At 26.4% G+C, this 22843-nt stretch overlaps 3 protein-coding genes across 3 annotated transcripts; 2 read left to right on the top strand and 1 right to left on the bottom strand.

Annotated features, from left to right (window-relative positions):
• The first annotated feature begins 6914 nt into the window (after positions 1-6914).
• On the top strand, positions 6915-8154 carry LOC129607535 (protein takeout-like). The gene is made up of 3 exons (XM_055518567.1): positions 6915-7036; positions 7151-7634; positions 7821-8154. Exons 1-3 carry the CDS (start codon positions 6958-6960, stop codon positions 8017-8019), a joined length of 762 nt encoding a protein of 253 aa, XP_055374542.1. The 5' UTR covers positions 6915-6957; the 3' UTR covers positions 8020-8154.
• A 3101-nt stretch (positions 8155-11255) lies between these two features.
• On the top strand, positions 11256-13971 carry LOC129607496 (testis-specific zinc finger protein topi-like). Its single transcript, XM_055518525.1, has 6 exons — positions 11256-11333; positions 11550-11754; positions 11968-12560; positions 12654-12982; positions 13106-13625; positions 13744-13971. Exons 1-6 carry the CDS (start codon positions 11256-11258, stop codon positions 13969-13971), a joined length of 1953 nt encoding a protein of 650 aa, XP_055374500.1.
• Positions 13972-14196: 225 nt separating this feature from the next.
• LOC129607234 (E3 SUMO-protein ligase RanBP2) lies at positions 14197-22843 on the bottom strand. Its single transcript, XM_055518070.1, has 11 exons — positions 22626-22843; positions 21726-22475; positions 21399-21674; positions 20448-21324; positions 19427-20392; positions 18302-19360; positions 16469-18243; positions 16021-16402; positions 15525-15944; positions 14814-15422; positions 14197-14614 (listed from the first exon to the last, which is right to left on the bottom strand). Exons 1-11 carry the CDS (start codon positions 22692-22694, stop codon positions 14325-14327), a joined length of 7473 nt encoding a protein of 2490 aa, XP_055374045.1. The 5' UTR covers positions 22695-22843; the 3' UTR covers positions 14197-14324.

Below are 22843 nucleotides of genomic sequence, written 5' to 3'. Positions count from 1 at the left end.
ACATGAGTTTCTTACTTTCCTGATCAAAAGTATATTCAAAATATTCTTAATAAATAAGGTGAATTAAAATTAATTAGAGCAAATTAATTAGTGCTTAAGGAAATGCACGTCTAACAATATTTTCTTAGCAATTAATATTGCACTCTTGAACAAAACAAGATGACGTTAGATCTACGCTTTCGTAGGTGTTCTTACTTTTAAGCCAATTATTGAAATTAAAAAAGAATTCTCTAGCTTTGGTACGAGAACAACATTTTTAGGGAATAAATTTACTTTGGTGTGAGAATATCTTTTCTCTTTTGAAAAATAATTTGTAAAACATTCTTTTATTATTTCTAAATTGTATGTTGTAAGATATTATTTTAGAAAAGTATTGGTCGGGAACTACCAATGGGACATCGAGTTAAGCAAAATAAAAAAAATTATTCTTAAAATTACTAATTTTGTTGATTTTTATGTAAGTATTTGCAATTATAAAAAATGTTAATAAATTTATTATTAGCAAATTATTGTTATAAGCTCTTTTACTATACATCGAATTATATTATTAGTAGTTAATAATACTTTATTAATTAAAAAGAATAATTATTATTTTAGAACCTTTATTTTTTTGTGCTAGTAGTCTAAATTAAGTTTTGAAAACTAGATGAAGTCTAACAAGTTTTTTTTTTCCTTTTTGTACTTTAATCGATCAAAATACCATTAGTTACCATTTAATTAATTTATTTTTTGTAGGGTATTATATTTTTTGAAAATTAATCAAAGGTTTAGATTATCATTAAACCCCATTACTTGTACAAATGACAATAAAAAATTGATATTTTATTAAAGGTAGAAATTTTGGTTACTTTTGTTTTGTTTTGGAAAGTTTTTTAAATTAATTTTTTATTCAAATTCAAATAATTAATTTATTGAATTAAATAAAATTAATTGAGTCATTGAATTAACCGAATTGTTTATTTTGTAATTTATTCTGGTAGTCGTTATTATAACAACATATGTGGAAAAGCCGTGGTCCTCTACCAAAATGTATACATTTTGACATCAAGTTTACATTCTACTTCTTACAAAATATTTTCGTTAGTATGGAGATTAAAATAAAAATTTCTCGTTTTTGTTTTGTTTATTTTAAAAAAAATTATATTATTGAAAGAATTCCAAAAAACTAAAGCTTAAGCCACAATAAATTAATTACCTGTATCTAAAGGGGAGTTCAAATGTAAAAATGTATGGGGAGTTTAAATGTAAAAATGTAAAAAATTAGATTATCCCATGTTAGACGATTTTATTTTAATAATGAGATTTTTAGCTAAAGTAAGTGACACTAGATCGAAATTATAGCTTCAAAATTATATGCTGTATATGCCGAATATTTTGGCCGAAAACTATTAGTAAGAACTCTGAATAATAACAGATAATGAATCTATCGTCACGCAAATATGAAGCAATAGGAAAAGTGGGGTTGGATCGGTCAGACTCCAAGGCTCCACGAATCAAGGAAGCCCGGTCGCCCCAGAAATCCTGGCGCAGATTTGTAAGAACGAAGCTAGAAAGTGCAAAATGGCATCAAATTAATGAAGTGGTTAAAGAAAATTACATTAAATGAAAACAGGGATTGTTGTATGGAATTTTCTGAAAAACTATCTTACAGTTGTAAGCAATTCTCCATTGTTTGTCTTAAAAAAATAATTAGTGTAATTTAAATTTGTGCTTTTATTCTGTCTTATAACTCATAAAAAAAAACTTGTTCATGATTTTAACAAAAAATATTTTAATATAAAAAAATTATTTTATTCTCGTCATATCATTATAAAAATTATTTACTAAATTTTGTATTGCTTAGGTCAAAACTTTGCTCTTTTTTTTTTCTTTTTTGTTAACATCTTAGAAAATTAATGATAGATGAGGGAGTAATGTGTGATAACAAAAAAAAAAAGAAATAAATGGTTGAGAAGATGTAAACAAGTTTAAAGTTTTTTTTTTATTTCCAAGAAAAAAAAATGCTTATTCTGGAAAAAGAGGTTGATTCTATGGAAATTAAACAAAATTTGCCTATCATACTTTTAAATAATGTATTAAAAAACAATATTAGTTTTTAATAAATTCAATTAGAATTTAATCTATAGTTTGAGCTTCACTTAATTACAGATATTTTCAATCTTATAATTGTTATATTAAGATTTATTTTAAATCTTAAGAATTTTTTGCACAAATAATTTTCATAAAAGCATAGATTTTATAACATAATTATGTAGTTATAAGATTTTTAAGTTCAATCTAGAAGTTAAGCGAATCGTATAGATTTAGTTGAGTAAATTTAGCGGTTCCATAATTATTTTATGTTGATATTGAAAATTGAACTGTCCTTTTTTTGGAAAAATTCTAAAATTAGAATGATAATTTTGTATTAAAATAAGGTAAAAGAATAAATTGAGGACACAAAATAATTTTATATCCAAGAATATATTTATGCAAATAAAATATTTCTTTATTTAAAAAATATACCTATGTACCTATAAATATTCCTAATCAATTATTTATGAATGTCAATATCACATACTGTGCTGGGAACATCACATAAGAATACACCTCTCGTTTAAATGTTTCTCGAAATTAAGATTCAGGAATGATCAAAAAAAATTTATCTATATTTTGATTGCATTCTATCATCGGCTCTTTTTACAAGCAGGCATTCTTGAATATGAGGAGATCTGGAATAATTATAATTGTAATTAATTTACAAAACTTATTTTATTTGTTTGATATTTTAAAGTGCGCTATTCATTTTAAATTATTTTTAATTTTTTTGTTTATTGGAATTTTCTTGAAATTTAAATTTTTTCCAATTTATTATTAAACATTACATAAACTCTTTATTTTCGTCATACTTTTTTACTTATTTCAGTGACAATTTTACTCAATTATTAAATGTCATATTTTTCTCAAAATTTTTAATGTTCGAAATTTTATTCTTTTCCAGAGTTAAGCTAATTTCGAAAATTCTAATAATATTGTAAAAAAACTTTTAAATACATAACATTTATGTATTTAAAAGTTTTTTACATGCTTACATAAGTTTTACATGCAATTTAACGAAATTATTCTAAAAGAGAAAATAAAAAATTTATGAATGTTAAAATATTAAATTTATTCAAGTTTAGACGCCACAAAATTTTTTATCAATTTTTTTTTTCTTATTATTGTACAAGCTTTCCGTGTTGGAAGCTACAAATTATAATAATATTATCGTCATAATTTTTATTTTTATTTAATTAAAAAAACAAATATATTTATTATATTTAATTTTTTAAATATTGTTATTTATTTGTTTTATGTAAATTAGACAAAAAAAAAAGCTATAAAACTTATTAATGACTTGTTGATGCTCACAGATTTTAGCATTTTTTTTTCTTTTGTGATTTTTTTGCGTTGATTACTTGCTTTTTTTTTCTTTTTCTAATTGTATGTATATGTATCTAGTTTCGAATAGGTAAAATTTCTTATTGAAATATTTTAATGAGGAAATGTTGAAGAAAAAATTTTCATATTAAATTTTTTAAGATAATCAAATATTATAACACCCGCAATTCTTCTGTATTCATATTTTAAAAGACAAAAATTTCAATAAATAATATTTCCCCATTATAGCCACAATCTAGTGAATTATAATCGCTTGACTTATAATTACTAAACAAAAAAAAATAAAAAAATTAATCAAAGTTGAAAGTTGATATGAGAAACCAATTATGAATTTAGTTTTGGTAAACTACTCGACAACACTTATTTAATTGCAATTAGAAAAACCAGGACAAAAATCATGCGTGTAGCATATTACATGTGTGATCTCTTTTAAATGTACATATACAGCATAGTTAACCATTTTAAATGGTGTTGATTGTAAATTTTTGGTTAAAGTTATTTTTAATATTTATTTTAATTATTGGCATACCTGTTAAATTTCATAAAAGAATATATTATTATAAATTAGATGTCACACGCCTTTGGTCATATTTTTCACTTGAATATCCAAAATCCTAATATACTAATTCCTCTTTCTGTTTTTTGGCTAATAATTTTAATATTTTAATTTTTTTTTTTTTAATTTGAATTTACATAATTTTGGATGGTATACACGGATATGTCATTATTTTATATACATACATATTATAATAATATTGAATTCAAACTAAATTAAATAAGCAAATAGGAGCGGGAGGCTGTTGTTTGAAATTATTTAATTGTTCAAATTACAATATTCTTCTTCGAAAAAAAAATAATACAAAATTATGGGTTTTTGTAAATGTATGGGTATTGATTATGACTTTTTCAAATTATAAGAATTGCAAATCATAACTGTTAAGATTGCTATTAGGCATGTTGGTACAAGTCGCAGTCATATATTTTACTTAATGGAATTTTAAAAATCAGGTTTTAAATTTGTTGCGTTTGTTACATCCATAATTAAAATAAGCAGAAAATTTTTGTTCTAAAAAAAATTCTTAAAATTATATGAAAAAATTAATAAAAATTCTTATGATCTAACAACATAAAACATAAGTTCAAAATCGCAGTAAAATTACATAATGCTCGCCTGCAGTTACATAACCTGTAAACTGAATTGTAAACGCAACAAATTAACATGTTGTCTAAAGAACTTCTTATGAGACGAAAAGAACTCAATATAGAAAATAATAGCAACATTATTGTTAATAACTTGTTGATGCTGACAGATTTTAGTATTTTTGTAAAATATTTTGCATAACACAAAAAATTTTTTATCATTTATTGTGTTGTTGGTCCCAACTATAAAAATACTTGTTTTACATAAAAATGCTATTTTTGTTTAAAAATAATCAATCTTACTTGTTTTAAGAATTTTTATTTTATATCCCGTATATACATATATTTACATATTATATGTATTTACTTATATGAATATATATAAGGGTATAAATGAATATTTTTGTAATCTTACAGAAATAACTGCATTACGTTTTCCTTAATAAAAAAAATCAATTAAAATTTTATTGAGAAGAAATGAAGATAATTGGTAGCACATTAATGGGGTGTTTAGAAAAAAAAAAATAATGAATATAAAGTTTTCATCTTAAGTTAAGTAAGAATAACAACTATGTAGCTAAATCTTTATTGATAAAATTTAATAAGCGTAAATACTAATATCAAGCTAGGTGTGTTAACAAAGTCAACTAGATTTTTCTGTAGCAACTATAATGACAAGACTTTGATGAATATTCATAAAATGTAAAGCAAAACTTTCTATGTGTTTTTTAAGCACAATTGTAATTTCATCAATAGACAATAATCAAAATTTTGTAAGCAATACTTTGTTTTGCTCTTCCAAAATTTAATTTATAAAAGAACATGAAAGTTAAATATTCTACTTGCACTACATAAAAAATTAAACTTTTGGTTAAATATTTGTATATCACCCTGTATAAATTTACTTTTTTTAGAAGTTTACCAAATAATAGTAAATTTTTTACGTATGTATGAATTTACATACATACATACGATATATATATATATATATATGTATAGCAGTTGCAAGTGGTTTTTATTAGTTTACATAATAATCGATCTTTGTGGTTATTGTTGTATTATAGCACAGGAGACAGATATAAATGGAAGATGATTTTTAAGAAAAAAAATACCGGCTAATTATTATTAATAAAGCGGAACAACAAGATTTTTAAGATATTTATTGATTTTTTTTTCTTTTTTTTTTATTATAATATTAAATTCTTACCTGGTCAATTGTGAATGCATACACATATCCATATACATGTATGTAAAGGTATGCAACGAAAAAAAGAGGTTTTTTATTGTCATTTTAATTTTTTTTTTTTGAATTTTTGAAATTAATAATTTTTTTTTAAACGAAATAAGGTTGAAAGACTTCGACATTAATATTGTTTTATTAGTTCCAGAATTTTACTCTAGAATTGTGAATATTTGGACTATGGCATTATAACATATGTATATATATGCAAAAATATAACAGAAATTGCACTTTTCATTTAGGGAAAATATATATTTTTTTTTAAATTTGTAATATCTTGGCCAGCACACCTCATATCGGCTTACCAACTTGATTCTGAATTTATTAAACTTATTAAATTATATAGGTTCGTTCAATGGTTGAGCATATTTCGAAAGCATTTATTTTTTCTCTAATATCAAAAAATCCTCATCTGTAACTTTGGTTGTTCACTTCAATGATGACAGTTTTACTCATCAAAGCAATCCCAAAATTAATTAAAGCAGAAAAATATATTCTTCGATCCTGTAAATGTAAAAGATGCTAAAAAACAAAAACTAACAAAATATCAAAAAATTTAAGTGATTACAAATGTTTAAAAAAAATTTACATATTTTTTATTAAATACAAAATAAAAACATTATGTGCACTGACGCATATAAACGTTAAAGAAACTAAAGTATTATATTCTTAATGCAATGAGATTAATGGATTGAATTCATTATTTTTTCCTAAACCACCTATTAATGTGAAGATTAATGGTGATTGTATTTGTCAAAATTATAATTTCATCATAATATATTATTGATACTTTAATTTCAATTTAAAAGTAAATAAAAAATTACGATATCGAAATTTAAATAGAATTTTTGAATTTATAATTTATTTATTTTTTTAAGCAGAAGTATAAAAACCACTTAAGATAAAACATTTATAATATTCTTGTTACGAAACACATACATATGTGCTCGTTTTTCATTATATGATCTTATGAGTTTAATTCAAAATTTTCGAAAAAAAAAATTTATATAAGTTTCCACTAAAAACGGAAACTAGTCAAAAACTATATTTTTTGGAGTTTTATTTATTGGAATATAAATAGGTTTCTCTCTGAAATATATCACAGAAAGCAAAATAAACACTTCATATATTTTTGGTTTAAGATTCTGATTGTTAGAATGAAAGATTTTTATTATTACGTCACTTTTCTTTCCGTATTTTGTGGAATATTTTGTATTGAATATGTTTCTGGTTTTCGTAAGTATATTTAAATTATTATTTTTATTTATTAAATTTTAATATTATTATTTTTATAATATTCAAAATTAATTATTATTAATATTATTATTATTATTTTATTTAATTATATAGCTTCCAATATTAAACAATGTCAAATCGGTGATGATTCTTGTATAATATCAACTATGAATGAAATTATACATAATGCTGGAAATGGAAATAAAGAATTAAATTTACCAGTATTAGAACCATATAATGTTAAAAAACTTGTTATATCAGATAGAAATCAAGGTAGTTCTCTTGGTTTAGATCTAATATTTAATGATGTAGAATTTCGTGGTTTATCTAAAGCGATTGTTGATAAAATAGTTGGTTTTGAAGCTGATCCTTCGACAAGTAAATTTGAATTTTATGGTTTAATACCAAGATTTGAATTAAAAGCAAAATATGTTGCAAATGGTAGAATATTAATATTACCAATACAAGGTGAAGGTGATGCAAATATTGTTGGTTTAAATGTTAAAGTATCAGTTAAATTTAAACCAACAGTAAATGTTAAGAATGGAAAAAAATATTTGGATAAGGTCAAAGTAAAACTTCTTTTACAACCTGCTAAGTAAGTTTTATGTAAAATATTTAATTTTACTTCTCTTTTTTTTTTTGTTTTAGGTATAATTTGACATTGACAGTGTAGTATTAAATTCTTATGCATACATACATACATATATCTTTAATATTTAAATTAATTTTTTTTTTTGGAAAATAAAATATTTATTAATTTTTTTTTTGTTTCAATTTTAAGGATTGAGACACGATTGGATAACTTATTTAACGGTGATAAATTGTTAGGTGAAAATATGAATAGATTTTTGAATGAAAATTGGTCTGATGTATGGGAAGAACTCGCTCCAAATGTTAATACAGCTTTAGCAGATGTTGTAACAAATATTTTAACACAGGTCTTTGATACCTTAAGTTATGATGAGTTTTATTTAAATTAAGTAAAATAAAAAAATCTTAATATTATTAGTGAAAAAAAAAATACTTTGAAATTATTTCCAAAAATGTACAAAAGTATATATGTATGTGTATACAAATATAAATATAATGTTATGTGAAAAGAAATATATTTTGTGATTTTCATACAAACATAATTTTTATTCAGTAGTCTTAAGTTTTGCTTGTAACCGGGTGTGTATATGAATACAAATCATATTTGGATTTCTATAAAGTTAAAATTTACCAATTGTACCAATAATTATAAGTAATGCAAGCCAATAATAACTATAAAGTTATTTTTTTTTGAAAATTCTTTGAATATTTACAATAACAAATTTCCACTGTATTTTGTAAATACTAAAGATTTGAAGTATTTGGATTTATTTCCGAAAGTTATAAAAAATTAGTTTATGCGGTTTGCAAATTTTTCGACCACTTTCTTCTTTCATTCTTTGATTGCCGATTTGATTATTCCGTAACCATTTTTTATATGTTAGTTAATTTCCTTCCTTTATTTACATACATATTAGTTTAAATTTACAATTCGCGTCCATTACTTCACTTATTCACATACATACATACATATTAACTTTTTATATTTTTAATTTAAATGAATTCAACCAAAAAAATTTTTTTACTTATTTCTACTGTAAAATTTTTCCAGACTTTTGAAACTTGAAATGTACAATAATTGTTCTGCACAAATTATGTACACATACATATATTATTTATTTGGGTGAACCATAAATGTAAATACGTAAAGTACATGAACATTATTATTTTTCATTTGAATTTAGTATTCAATTTAAACTTCAAATTTAAAAAAACCGTCAATGTATGGCACGCCTGTTGTGTCACTGCTTAATTATGCACTCTTCCTGCTATATTCTTAAAACTTGATTTTTTTATTAAATATTTAAAAAATCAATATAATAAATGTTTTATGAAAAAAAGCATTAAAGGTGTCTTTAAATAAATCATGAATGTAATTTTGTTTCTTGCTTTTTTAAGAAAAGTGAAAGAAAATGAGAAAAAGAAAATATTTTCTTTTATCATTTGTTTTGACAAATAATAAAAAAAAACATGCAGAACAAATTTGCTTAATTATAATGAAAAATTGTGAATGATAAAATTTCTAAAACTGTAACTCCCATTTCGATTTTCTCTAATTTTTTGTTTGATTCTCATATAGCAGTTAAGATTTTAAATTGTACTACATTAATACTGCATTTTGGACCTGAGGTAATTTCAAAATAAAATAATCTATGATATTTAGTTTGAATTAATGTTATTGACATATGTAAGAATCAGCACAAATATACCTTAGAATAGTATAATAAATTTAAAATCAACTATTCGAAATTAATATTTTAACAATTTAAGTCATAGCATCAAGTATAAGGTGTTAATTTTTCGACTTTAAATTTAATTAATTTTGATATAAAAATATCAAGTACTTTATGTATTAGTACATTAAAATTTTGGAAATTACCTATTAGCACTAAGCTATGGAATTCATAACCATAAAACAATTTTCGATTTTCATTTAGTTAAATTTCAAATTAAAAAAATGCAGATAGATTAAATAGGCTAGCGTTAATTTTCAATTACAAATTTTATATAAAAACAAATCAACGAAGTGAAAATTTTTTAGTAGATCGATTAAAATAGTACTCTTAAGTACACAAATTATAAAATTAATTATTAAATGTATAAGACTTTTTAAATTTTAAATAATTTATTTATATTAATATCATGAAAAAAAATTCCAAATTTAAAATACTTATTATATGTGTTTATATGTTATTTTTAAATTTTGTTATATCAAAATCAACAAACAAAAAATACAATATTGAATTTTTAAGGAAAAATATTAAATTTATATTAAATAATTCTTTAAATTATGTAAGTGATTTTAAAACAATAATATGTTTCAAATGTAATGAGCAACACTCTATTTGTTTCAATGAGAATGCAATGAATTACAAATATTTGATTAATTTGTATAAAATTTATTCTGAATTTTTAACTTGCTCTCCTTTTAATGAAATTTTAAAGAATATTAAAAATAATAAACAGAAATTATTGAAAATTAAATGTTTCAATAAAATTTTAAGAAAGAAACAAATATTTTATTTTTACATTTACAAGTTGCCATATTCTTTTGTGTCTGATTGTAAACTAAAAAACAGGAAAAATGACAAACAAAGAAGACTTGTTAATAAGTTAGAAGTTAAAATTTGTAGAAATTCAACTCAAGAATATAATCAACATCGAATAATGAAAAGAAATACGTCTTTCGATAAACACCATAGAAAAAAATTTGGTTATCGAAAAACTAAAAGAACGAAAGGCTATCATAACACTTTCCATAAAAATGAGCTTACAAAGGAATTGATTTTTTATTACGTATAAATATTTGCAGACAAAAATTATTATATTGCGGTAATTAAACTTAATTAATAATTAATTTATACATGTCATATAATTTGATTGCTTTATTTGAAGTAAAATATGCATACACATTGTCCAGAGGTAAGATATAAATCTTAGATTATAACAAAAATCAAATATAATGTGTGTATATGTATATTTTCAGCAATCGCATACATAAATATTTTCGCTTGGACTAGGTAGTAAAATATTAAAAATTTTAAGCAATTATACATACTTAAACATATCGCTTAATTCTAGTGATTTAATGAAATACAAAATAATATCGGAAAAAAACCAATGATGCGTGCCTACAATAAGACTACAAGAACATACTATCTATAATGTTATAGGAAGGCAGATTAAAATTCAAAGCAATATTGTAAATAAAGTTATTGTAATTTTTTACATAGCTTATGTAAGAACTACTAATTATAAATATAACAAAATATCTTATTTATTATAATAGATATAATAAAATATAACAAAATTGTGAAAACTACATAATTTCCTTTCATAATATTCCTCAATAGGTTTAATTTAGTTTCTAATATCTTATAAGTATTAGTTTATTACATATGTATATCTGTATGTATATGAAATTTCCAATCTTTTTTTAATTAAAAGATTTAATCATAATTTATAAGCTGTTAATCGCCATTACAAATACTAGAAATTTAAGTTCACAATGACTTTAATGTTTAAATGGTTACCAAGGTAACCGAGAAAAGAAAAATTTCGTTTTTAAAAAATTAAGCACATTTTCGGTTTGTCAGCTATTAAGAAAAGTTAAAAAAAACTTAAAATGAATTTCACTTCTGAGGAGTTTCGTGATTCAGACGAAATATGGTTAACTGAAAATGTTTTTTCTCAATTAAAAGATTTTAACTGTATGATTATAAACAATAATATTAATAAATCTTCCGATTTAAATACCCACAATATTCCAAATTCAAATGAAAATAATACTAGTCAATCACAAGAAGTTGAGAATAAAAGAATAAATATTTTAACCAATGATTCAAAAACGGAAATAGAACCAAATTTAATTCCAGATGAAAAAAATCAAGACAAAGATTTAACTTTTAAAGATATTAAGCATGAAGCGGAAATTAAGAATCAAGAAAGTCTTAGTTTCCTTAATCAATTTGATGTTCCTAAAAATCCAAAACTTATAGAAAATTGTGATTTCTCTGTTAATTGTATGAAAAACATTTTTAATTATGAAAAATCCATTTTTTATACTCAAGAACCGCAAAGGTATTTTGAAATTTGGATGCCATTTACTGACGCTGGCCAAAAAGGTAAATATGCGCTCTTATATATTTTTTTAAAATATAAGAATTTATGAACATGCAATGGTAAAGACAACCGTAATTTGATTTTAATTTTAGATTACGTTATTGTAAAAGAAAATAAAGAAAATTATGACAACAGAAATTTACAATTATTAAGACAAGATTTTACAAAAAATATAAATTTTATAAAATGCATGAAATGTTCGCAAATTTTTTTAGAAAATTCATTTAATTACCACATATGTGACAATAATTGGGATAAAATTCTAATATCTTCAAATCTTTCAAATACAGAAATTTTTCCAACTTCATCACTTTTTCATTCTTCAAATAAAAAATTAAGGGAGCGTTTATGTCGACAAAATAAAGAAAAATTACCAAATGATCCACCATGCATACGTTTACTACGAGAAAACATTGAAAAAATAAGAAAATTGTTGAAGGATGAACTTAAAATTGATTTAATTGATTCAATCGAAAAGAAACCACGAATTCAACACGAATGTACTCTTTGCGAAAGAAAATTTGTCCACGCTTCTGGTTTAGCTAGGCATATAGAAAAACATGCAATGGATTTAATACCTTCAACTAACTCCAATATGTGTTCGAAAACAAATCAATTGAGAGTGATGATCAAATGTCTAGTATGCGGAAGATTATTCTTTAAGACAAAAGACGCTACGGATCATCTTTTTAATGATCACCAAGAAAATAAAACATTGGACGAATATGAGAATTTTTCAGAAGATTTCACACACAATGAATTATCTGAGGAATTTGTAAATGTTTTAATCAACATCGAAAACCAAAAAGTAAATTTACAATCAAATATACTTATTTAATATATTATGTAAATATTTTACTCAATGAATATATGCTTTTACTTACGTACATATTTTATTCAGCATTTAAAAGCAGATAATATTTTCAAAGAAGGAAAATTTTTTGAAGTTCTTATAATGAATGACGTTCTCCAGTGCGAGTTCTGTGAATTTATTTTTTCGGATTGTTCCCATCTTCTTTTGCATTCAGCATATCATGATCCCAACTCTGGTTTTGAGTGCATTTCTTGCGAAATTAAAGTCCAAACATCCAAAGAAATTTTTTTACATTGGCAAGCCGAATGCGTATTTGCCAGGGAACTTGTACGAGAAAACCTTACAATAAAACGTTTCTATGCTTGTAATGTTTGTGAAAACAAATTTTCTAGTTTAGAACAATTGACAGATCATAGGTGAGTGTTCCAGACTTTAAATTAAATGTTTTAATAAAATAAAATACTGTTCTAAATATACGTACATTTATATGTTCATACAAACATGCATATTATATATGTATGTATTTGAATTTTTTTTAGATATACAGCACTGCACTTTTTCCCGCGGCGAAATCATCGATTAAAGGTTTTGCAGGTTGGATGTGAATATTGTGGATTCATTTTTGAAAAAATTGAACAATTAGTAATTCATAGAGAGGAAAAGCATTTGAGAAAACTAATTGAAAAAAAAGGTGCTAATATTCTTCAAGGAAATAACTTTGGAATTATTAGCCAAAAATTTCGTCAGTACTTATGTGATATATGTGGTAAATCGTATACACAATCTTCACATTTATGGCAACATTTGCGTTTTCACCGAGGTGTTAAGCCTTTCGCATGTCAGGAACCGAATTGTAACAGAACTTTTACAATTCGTCCTGATTTAAATGATCATATAAGGAAATGCCACACTGGAGAGAGACCGTACCAGTGTCAAGTATGTGGAAAGAGATTTTTAACTGGCAGTGTGTATTATCAGCATCGTTTGATTCATCGTGGTGACCGACGATATGCTTGTGAAGAATGTGGCAAAAGATTTTACAGGGCCGATGCTTTGAAGGTTTTTACTTTATTAATATTTTATTTATCGAATTTTTACTTTTTTAGTATTAAATATTTAATTTGAGTAATATTTTTAGTTTTATGTTTATGTATGTATGGTTTTTTTAATTTCTCAGAATCATCAAAGAATTCATACGGGAGAGAAACCATATAGTTGTCTATACTGTACGAAAAATTTTAGACAACGGGGTGACTGTGATAAACATATTCGCGCAAGACATTCTAATTTGGACGAAAATGCGAAAAATGTATTAACTGCGTTAAAAAAAAGCCAATTACCACAACTTAAATACAAAGCAGAACTTGAAACCAATACCTTTATTGATAAAATTCCATTTATTTAAAAAAATAACAGACCAGGGTCAAAAAATCTTCAAATTACCAGGAAAAATGATATTTTTTCTAATTGCTGTTTACATACATATGTACATATATGCAAGGAGTACGTCTTGTGATTTCAAATAATTTTTAATAAATAACTTACATGCATTTACTTAACTTACTTTTATTACTTACTCACATTGCGTCTTTAAATATTTTATATTTATTTATAAAAAAATAGAAAGGCATTTACGCATTTTAAACACTTTACGTTTATTTTAAAAATATAAAAGTAATTAATTGTATTTCATTTTGGTGACACCTTTCATTTTTTCAATACAACGAATTTTTATTATTTCAATACCAAATTTTGCGCTTAATCATCTTGAGTCTCCAATTGGGCCAAACATTCATTAATTTTTTGTTGAAATTTCTTTGCCAAATCAGTATTTTTGAACCTTATTGCCAATTTTTCTAATTGTGGATTTTCATCAGCATAATTTATGGCACTCCAACAAAACGACTTCACGCTGTTGGTCATTTCATTTAAAGCAAAATACTTAGGTATTGTGTGATTCAAAACCAATTTATGTACTTGTTCTCTTCTCAATATAATACGGTAGGTCCCTTTTGTTGGATGATGTAAAATTTTAATTTCACCAACGCCTTATTGCATACAAATTAATAACAAGAAATCAAAAGATAAATATTTATATTTTCACTCAGGGTATTTAAAAAACGTGCAAGAAAATTAAACTTCTATTGTATTATAATAATTTAAAAATTATTTTGTAAAAAAAGAGTATTTTATCCTTTGTTTCTAACTTTTGTTTTTTTAATACAAATGATTTTAGTAAAAACTTACCTCGTTCCTTCCATTGTTTGTCAGTGCTATCATATCTAAAAAGAGTTGCTCTTTCTCCGAATAATTTTGTTTCTTCCTCTTCCCCAGTACTAGTAACTACCGCTTTTGGTAAATCAATTATGGGTTTGTAATATGGATCGAAATTATTATCATCATCAGTTCGGTTTGATTCATCTTTTTGCTCATCATTAGCACTCTTATTCAATTTAGGTTTTAAAAAGTTATCAAACGAAGTTACCTGCGTTAAACCTTGAAATTCATTTATTTTATTTTCGTTGGGTTCTACTGGAATATTTGCAGAGGACTTAGCTAAACTGGCGAAATCCAAAAGACTCCCAGATGATTTTGCTAAACTGGCGAAGTCCACAAGATTCCTGCTTTCTTTAGTTACAAAAGTACCGCTTTCTTTATTTATAAAAGTTTCAGTTTTGGTTTTCAAATCATCTTTTATCGGATTGTTCTTATCTTCCAATTTATTATCCTTATTTGACAATGAAGTAAAAGAAAAATTTTTAATAACTGACGTTTCATTAAAGGGTTTTGTGTTAGAATCAGGTGGAATTATTTCCTTTGAATTGTTTTCACTCAACGGTTCTTTTATCGAAGACGCTGATAGAAAAATAAGATTTTTGATTATATTATATTATAAAACTTTGCATTGATATTCAATTTGGCCGCATATTTAAAAAAAAGGAAAATTTTTGAATTTACCTGTCAGAAAATTGAAATTTCCTACCGAGCTCATCGTGAAAGGATTATCAAAAGGAAAAGAAGAGACTGTAGATGTTTTTTCAAAAATGTTTCCTGCGTTTTCAAAAATTGACTTCCCAGTTTCTATACTTTTTAAACTAAATGGTTTTGAATTTTCGCCGTTAAAAATACTTTTTGTCGGTAATATCGGTGTTGCAAATGAGCTCTGCTTTAAAACTGCGCTTTTCTCTTTAGCGATTTCGCGAGTTGGCATTTGCAAAGGTAGAGGCTCTCGTTCTTGTTCTGAAGATTCCAAATTTTTATAGTCCTTGAAAACGAAACTATCTGGACTGCAGCCGCGGCAACCTTTACATTTTTCTTTTTGATCAGAACTATCAGTTATTTGGTCCCCTTGATGCGTAACTAATTCATTAGGGTTTTCTAGGTTATATAATTAAGATTGAAAAACGAAAAAATCGGTAAAACTTTATTTTTGAAATTTTTATTATTTTACTACCTTCGTTTTCTCGTGAATCCGAATATTTTGATACGGCATTTTTTATTTCTTCTATAAATTCTTTGGCAACGTCCTCAGTTTTGAATCTTATACAACATTGCATAAATTCTATTTCGCCTTCGCTATAATCATTCACAGCGAACAACCATGATTTGTCATCTTTAGCTTTATATTCAACTTCCGAGTTCAGCAAGTGATTAAGACAAATTTTATGAATTTGCTCACGACGCATAACTACTCTTAGTTTATTAGACAGCTTATGTTTCAAAATTTTTACATCACCCAAACCGCGTTCTTTCCATTCTTTGTCGACAAATCTATATAATTTTGCGCGATGACAATAAAGAACATCTTCATTTTCCTCCCCGGTTTTCGTTTCAACCTAAATATTTAAACAAATGATTACTAAAGCTACAATAAAGATTTCATTTATCTAAATTAAAGTTACTTTTTCCAAATGAACTAATGGCGTGAAATAGGCGTTATTTTCTTCCTCTTCGGCATCGTCTTCTTCGGCATCTTCACCCGAAACATCAGCATCATCTCCTATCTTCGTAATACATTTCACAGGTCCTTTCATTTTTCCAGGGCTTTTAGTTTTAACAAAATTAAAGTTAAATTTACTTTTTCCAAAGTTAAAATTGTCTGATTTATCGGAACTTTTTTCATCATTTTTACATGATTCAGAAGATGAATCAACTTTTTCTACATTATTTGAATTAAAAATGTTTATATCAGAATTGTTACCCAAAAGTGTATCATCACATGTACTTGTTGGTACTAATTCTTCCGAATTTCTAACTGTAACCAATTTATCATCTAATGCAATCTTATTTTCAGATGTGAGATTTAGAGTTGTTGGAATCGAATTTGCCACAGAAGATTTCAAATCAAATGGATTCGAGGTACTGGTAGAAACTAAATTTGATCCAAATCCAAAAGAAAATTTAGATGTTGTATTTTGTGAAGCATTAAAAATATTATTATTAAACCCAAATGTAAATGTTGAAGGTTGGATGGATGGTGCAAATAAATTTCCTTTCAAAATTCCATCCTTCATTTCTTCTTTCGGCGCGCTACATGCTACGCAAGATGAAACATCTGCAGAGTTTTGTACATAACAACTCTTACAAGACCATGAACCAACTTTCGGCTTGAATTTATCACCAAATCCTTTTAAAGTACCATCTTTAATTTCCTCTTTTGGAGTGCTACATGCAACGCAAGATGATACATCTGCAGAATTTTGTACACAACAGGTATTACACGACCATGATCCAACTTTCGGCTTGAATTTATCACCAAATCCTCTTAAACTTCCATCTTTTGTTTCTTCCTTTGATGCGCTACATGCAACACAAGATGAAACTTCTGTAGAATTTTGTACATAACAGCTGTTACACGACCATGAACCAAGTTTCGGCTTGAACTTGTCGCCGAATCCTTCAGTGAGTGCCACGTTACTTTTATTTTGAGTCATATTATCTGGCGTACATACAGCGTTAGCTTTGCTTTCAGTCGCATTATTTTCTGTTTTTTCAGTCTCAACGGAAGGGTTTTCAACTTCCATATTTTGTTGCAATTTAAGAATGGTATCAAGAAATTGTTTACAAGTTTCTTCAGTTTTGAATCTTAAAGATAGCGTTTCTGTATTCAATTCCCTTTCTGAATAATCTTTGTTAATCCATATTAAAGAATTCTTAGTTTTAGCATTTTTAGGATAAATAAATTTAGTTTCTTTAAGAATATTTTGATTGCAACATAGTTTTTGAACTTTTTCGCGTCGCATTACTAAACGAACTTTATTGGGATTGTCACGCGCTTGTAAAATTTTTATATTTCCAATGCCACGTTCCTTCCACTCCGATGATTGTTTGTCATGTCGCAAAAGCTTCGCCCTATGCTCAAACACAATAACTTCATTCTCTTCACCAGTTTCCGTGTCCACCAAATCTGGCAGAGCTATAACCGGCTTAAATTCAGCTGTGGGCACGTAATCATCTTCCAAACGATCTGTTGCAGATTGATCAAAACTTGAATCTGCATTTTGAACTTCGCAACTTTTATCAAATACCCCTCCGGTCTTTGAGTTTGTTAAACCAATTTTTGGAAAAATAGGATTTTCTGTTTTATTCAAAAATTCGAAAGGCTTTGTAGATGATGTCGCCAGATTACTTAAATTAAGGCCTTTGAATGGAGATTGTTTATCTATGGTCGAAGGAACTGTAAGGAGATTTACTTTTAAAAATGAAATTCTAAAGTTATTAAACAAACGATTTACCTTCAGTGTTTGTTTGAGTTACAAGGTTAAAGCTTTTAGCTGCTGCTGTATTATCAGATAACGAAATCTTCTCTTTCTGTTTCGCGTCATCTCTCACTTTAATGAAAGTATTGTAAAATTCCTGTGCTGTTTCAGCTTGCTTGAATCGGACACAAAACTTTTCTAATTTAAGCTCCTCGTCGGCGTAATCATGTGCGGCCCAAATATAAGATTTTTCATCTTTTTTTGATGAGGGTTGAACTAAATCTATCTCACCGGTTATTGTGTGGTTAGCACATATTTTATGTGTTATGTCTCGACGCATTAATACCCTACCTTTACCGGTGTCGTTATTCTTCAAAATTTTAATATCCCCACATCCACGTTCTTTCCATTCTTTGTCTATAAATCTAAATAGCTTCGCTTTATGGCTAAAGAGTATTTCTTCATTCTCTTCACCTGTGCTGACCGTAATTTCAGCAGGTAGCGGAATAATGGGTTGAAAATCTGGCCTTGGATCATATTCAATATCTTCCTTATATTCACTTGAATTCTGAATAGTACTTTTTGAAGTTTCCGTTTCGCTAACAGGTGACGTAATACTTTTATTTATTGGACCATTTATGTTTGCCGTTAATGAAGCAGAACTTAGCATTGGTGTTGGGATTGTTAAAGTTGGAGTTGTAGTTGTGGGAGATGAAAATATGAATGTGTTAGTAAGTGATAAGGGGACAATTGAAGTATTTAAAGTAGTCGGAGTTAAAGTATTTAAAAACGGTGTGGAAAATGTTTTCCCAATTTCACTAACTTCTGGTTGTCCTTTTTCTATTGACGTATTATGGAACAAATTTTCACTCCACAAATTAGAATTAAAAACTGGAGCACATTGAGCTGCCTGCGACTGCTGCTGAATAGTCGAAACATTTAAAGCATTTGGCGATTTTGGTTGGGGGGGATAGATCCCACTGCTCTGATTTAAATAATTCAAAAAATCATTAATTTTTTGAACTTCCAAACCTGGATTGTGAAGATTTCCTGAAGGATGTGTTCCTAAACTATCATATTGAGGGTGTTGGTTAGCTTAAATTAAAAATTAAAATAGTGAAACATTCCAATATAAATATGAAATTCTCCAAAAGCTCTTACCTAAGGTCCATGCTGGGTTTATTTGATTAGCCCTGTAAAAAGAATTTTGACATGTTTTGGGTTGTAAAGGGGATGAATATTGTGGGAAATTGTTTGTTGGCATATAATTTGGATGAAATAAAGGATTCTTATAAGTATTTAAAATTTGTTGTTGTAGGTTTGTAGCCTGAGTTTCATGTATATTTTCAATATTTGGAACTGGATATGACGGCTGAGTTTGTTGAGGAGGATAAATTTCACTTTGTAAACTAGCGGCTGCCAACAAATATTCATTCAAATCAGCAGGACCCAGCGTTTCTGACTTTTCCAATGTTCGTTTTTCTTCAATCATATTAATTTTTTCCTTTAAATCTGCGATGTCCGTTCTCAATTCGTTAACTGTAGGTCTTATGTTATCAATAACTTCATCTTTTACTATTTTTAATGTTTCACTTATACTTTTAATTAAATTTTCTAAATTTTCGATTGAAGATATTTTTGGATTAAGCTTTTCCTCTCTTTGATATTGTTTGCTTGAATGTAAGCTTGTTACACCTGAATTGATTATTTCTGGTAAAATTTTATCAACATCTACATGATCATTGGTGTCGCTTGAGTTTTCAATTTCTAATTTGCTCTTATTATAATTTCTATGCGATACTAGTTTACTTTCTGAATTTGTGATTAACAAGCGACAGTCTCCTGAATTAGAACAATCTTCCAAATAAGAATCCGAAAGTGTCTCCTCTTGATTTCTTAACTCCACGAATTTTTCTAAATTTTTATATGCTTCTGAAACATAATACTTTGCAAGTGGTATTTTAAGGCCAGACAACAATTCTATGCAATTTTGAAATTCAGATTTTCTGAAATACCATTTGACTACATATTGAACAGCATCTTCAATTAACGCATGAAGAATTTTTTTATTCGATACACAGTTTCCTAAAGGGTAACAAAAAAGCATTTGTTGTGGTTCCAATGAATCTGAAAAAAAAAACTAATTTTAAGAAAGTTTAAAAAAAATATCTTGAAACCTTACCTTTGCTTCTTTTTTTTAGAATCTGCAGGGAGTACTTGAACAAGTTGAATGCTCTTAACTCAATGAAGTTCTTTTCCGATATTTTTTGAGTTTTCTCAGACCGTTCATAGAGAATTTTTGCCAACTTTAAAATAACAATTAAATCAAGTTTTTGTTCATTTATACCCCGGACAGCTTCAATTCCATATTTTAAAGAAGAACGTGTTTCCGCTAATTTGCCATCTGCAACACCTTTGCCTGCATCATGAGCTAACTTCCACCAATTCGATTGGGTTTCAGTATTTAAAATAGCGTGGATATTTGCAAATGGTAATATATTTGGTAGCTGATTTTTAAATTGAAATACACCTTCTCGCTTAATATTCAACTCAATAGACCTTTTCGCATGTATTACACTAGCATATAAAAAAGTTTCTATATCCAATGTATTTAATGTTTCAGCACTACAGCAACTTAAGTTATTTGTTGAAAAGTTTTTGCATTCTGAAAAATTTTTTAGACTCTTCTTAGAGCAATCTGAATCAAGCCACAGGTATGTCATATGTGATAATGAATATGGTTTAAATTTTTGAGCTTTTTCCTCATAGTTTTCTAACTTTACAGCCGTTGGGAAATCTAATACTGGATCAAGTAATTCGTCACAACTTGTAAAATACGATTTTGATATTTTTAAAATTTTCTCACTGTCGTTGAATATATCCCGATAAATTTTTACACGCCAGGTTTTCTTTGAGCAGCATTCTTTTATTTCATTTAAAATATCAATTGAACTTATATTTTCAAACCCAGCATCTTCACTCACATCTTCGATTCTATCTGATGTTTTACATTCGGTATACGTTAATGCAATTGCATAAGACAAGATTGTGTGACCAGCCTAAAAAAATCAAATATTAATACTCGAATAACAATGAAAATTTAAATTAAAGTTTTAATAAAAACAATTTGTACCTGACAACACCTAAAGTTTCCTTCACTATGCAATAAATTTACCAACTTCTTATCATTTTCTTCTAATTTATCTATCCATTGCTGTTGTAGATTGAGGGGCTCATTATGATATGCAAAAAAGAGCAATGGAAAAACCTTTTTCGAAGTATCTTTCCAATTATCGTCAGAGTGAATTTCCATTTCAAACAGAAATGAAGCGATGTGGAGGCATAACTGTCCTTGAAAGTGTTTCAAAAAATTAGCTGCAAGTTCTTTGTTGCATAACTCCTGTACCACCTATGAAAAGTAAAAGTGTTATTTTATTTTTCAACAAAAAAATTGCTTTACCTGAGCTAATTTATGTAAATGTTGATCAAAATCAAATAGAGCATTTTCAATTTCCGCTAAATTTTCTTTTATGTGAGATCTACTCCCTCTAAAACTTAAACACAACTGCTTCTCCAATGAAATTGTTTGTAAAACGAAAAACTCCCAATTATGGGAAACATCAACCAGAGTTTTGAATTTTAGCAGCAGGATTGATATATTGTTATACCATTCCATGGAATGAACAAACTGATCATTCATGGCTACTTCCAAATTCAGGACATACTTAAAGGCTTCAACAACTTTACTTTGCTTAATAAGCTGTTGGACATAATGAATCCGCAAATCCACATCATTTGGATTATTGACAATTTGTGATAAAATTCTATTTTCAATTACATCCCCACCTAAGTTTTCTTTTTCCGACAATTTCAACCGAAGAGTAAATACTGAAATATCTTGAACATTTTCAGATTCAGCCAAATTACACCAATATTCAGCCACAGAATTTTCTAATGAGTTTTTTGACAAAAATATTTTGCAAACTTCCACTAGAAGGTCTGGTTGCTTGGGATCTAATTGTAATGATTTTTGAAAAGATTCTAAAGCTTGATCAGTTTTATTCAATTTCATTAAACATTGCCCCAGTAAATTATATGCCGGAGCTTTATTTTTGTTAACGGAAAGATATTCCGACACATAATTGGCAGCTATAGCATATTCATTTATTTTAAAATAAAGTTTTGCAATTATAAAACCTCGGTATTTTTTCTGAAATAAGAAAAAAAATTGCATTTTGGTACAAACTAAAAGTAAATATTGATATGCAAATATTTATTATATTATGTACATATATATATCATGTTTTTATCGAACATGATCAATGAACATTTTTTAAAAAATGCAATTTCAAAATTTTACCTCATTTTCATTTAACTTAGCTAAATGGCCTCGCACGTGCCGATCTATGTCTTTTTTGCTTTTAAACATTGTTCTTCTTTTAGCAACTTACAAAACACTCTTTTTTTTTTTAAATTTAGTATAATTTTCTATAAAAATTTTATTTTAATAATAGCTTTTAATATTAACCTCTAATTCCTTATGAAAAAATTTCAGTTTTTCGAGTTTTATAATTTCTG

This window comes from Condylostylus longicornis, unplaced genomic scaffold, assembly GCF_029603195.1.
Source record: "Condylostylus longicornis isolate FDR11 unplaced genomic scaffold, ASM2960319v2 ptg000027l, whole genome shotgun sequence".
Lineage (NCBI taxonomy): Eukaryota > Metazoa > Arthropoda > Insecta > Diptera > Dolichopodidae > Condylostylus > Condylostylus longicornis.
Note: the sequence above shows the minus strand (reverse complement) of the source record. Positions and strands in the feature narration are given on the sequence as shown.

What these genes read in the sequence shown, in the direction of transcription:
- LOC129607234 (XM_055518070.1), bottom strand. Translation starts at nt 22,694, where the DNA reads ATGTTTAAAAGCAAAAAAGACATAGATCGGCACGTGCGAGGCCATTTA. An exon ending in CATTAGTTCATTTGGAAAAA is followed by an intron (nt 16,403 to 16,468) that starts GTAACTTTAATT and finishes TTAAATATTTAG; the next exon opens with GTTGAAACGAAAACCGGGGA. An exon ending in GGATTCACGAGAAAACGAAG is followed by an intron (nt 15,945 to 16,020) that starts GTAGTAAAATAA and finishes TATATAACCTAG; the next exon opens with AAAACCCTAATGAATTAGTT.
- LOC129607496 (XM_055518525.1), top strand. Translation starts at nt 11,256, where the DNA reads ATGAATTTCACTTCTGAGGAGTTTCGTGATTCAGACGAAATATGGTTA. An exon ending in TTTTTTCTCAATTAAAAGAT is followed by an intron (nt 11,334 to 11,549) that starts TTTAACTGTATG and finishes AAAGATATTAAG; the next exon opens with CATGAAGCGGAAATTAAGAA. An exon ending in ACAGGGCCGATGCTTTGAAG is followed by an intron (nt 13,626 to 13,743) that starts GTTTTTACTTTA and finishes TTAATTTCTCAG; the next exon opens with AATCATCAAAGAATTCATAC.
- LOC129607535 (XM_055518567.1), top strand. Translation starts at nt 6,958, where the DNA reads ATGAAAGATTTTTATTATTACGTCACTTTTCTTTCCGTATTTTGTGGA. An exon ending in TGAATATGTTTCTGGTTTTC is followed by an intron (nt 7,037 to 7,150) that starts GTAAGTATATTT and finishes TTAATTATATAG; the next exon opens with CTTCCAATATTAAACAATGT. An exon ending in CTTCTTTTACAACCTGCTAA is followed by an intron (nt 7,635 to 7,820) that starts GTAAGTTTTATG and finishes TTCAATTTTAAG; the next exon opens with GATTGAGACACGATTGGATA.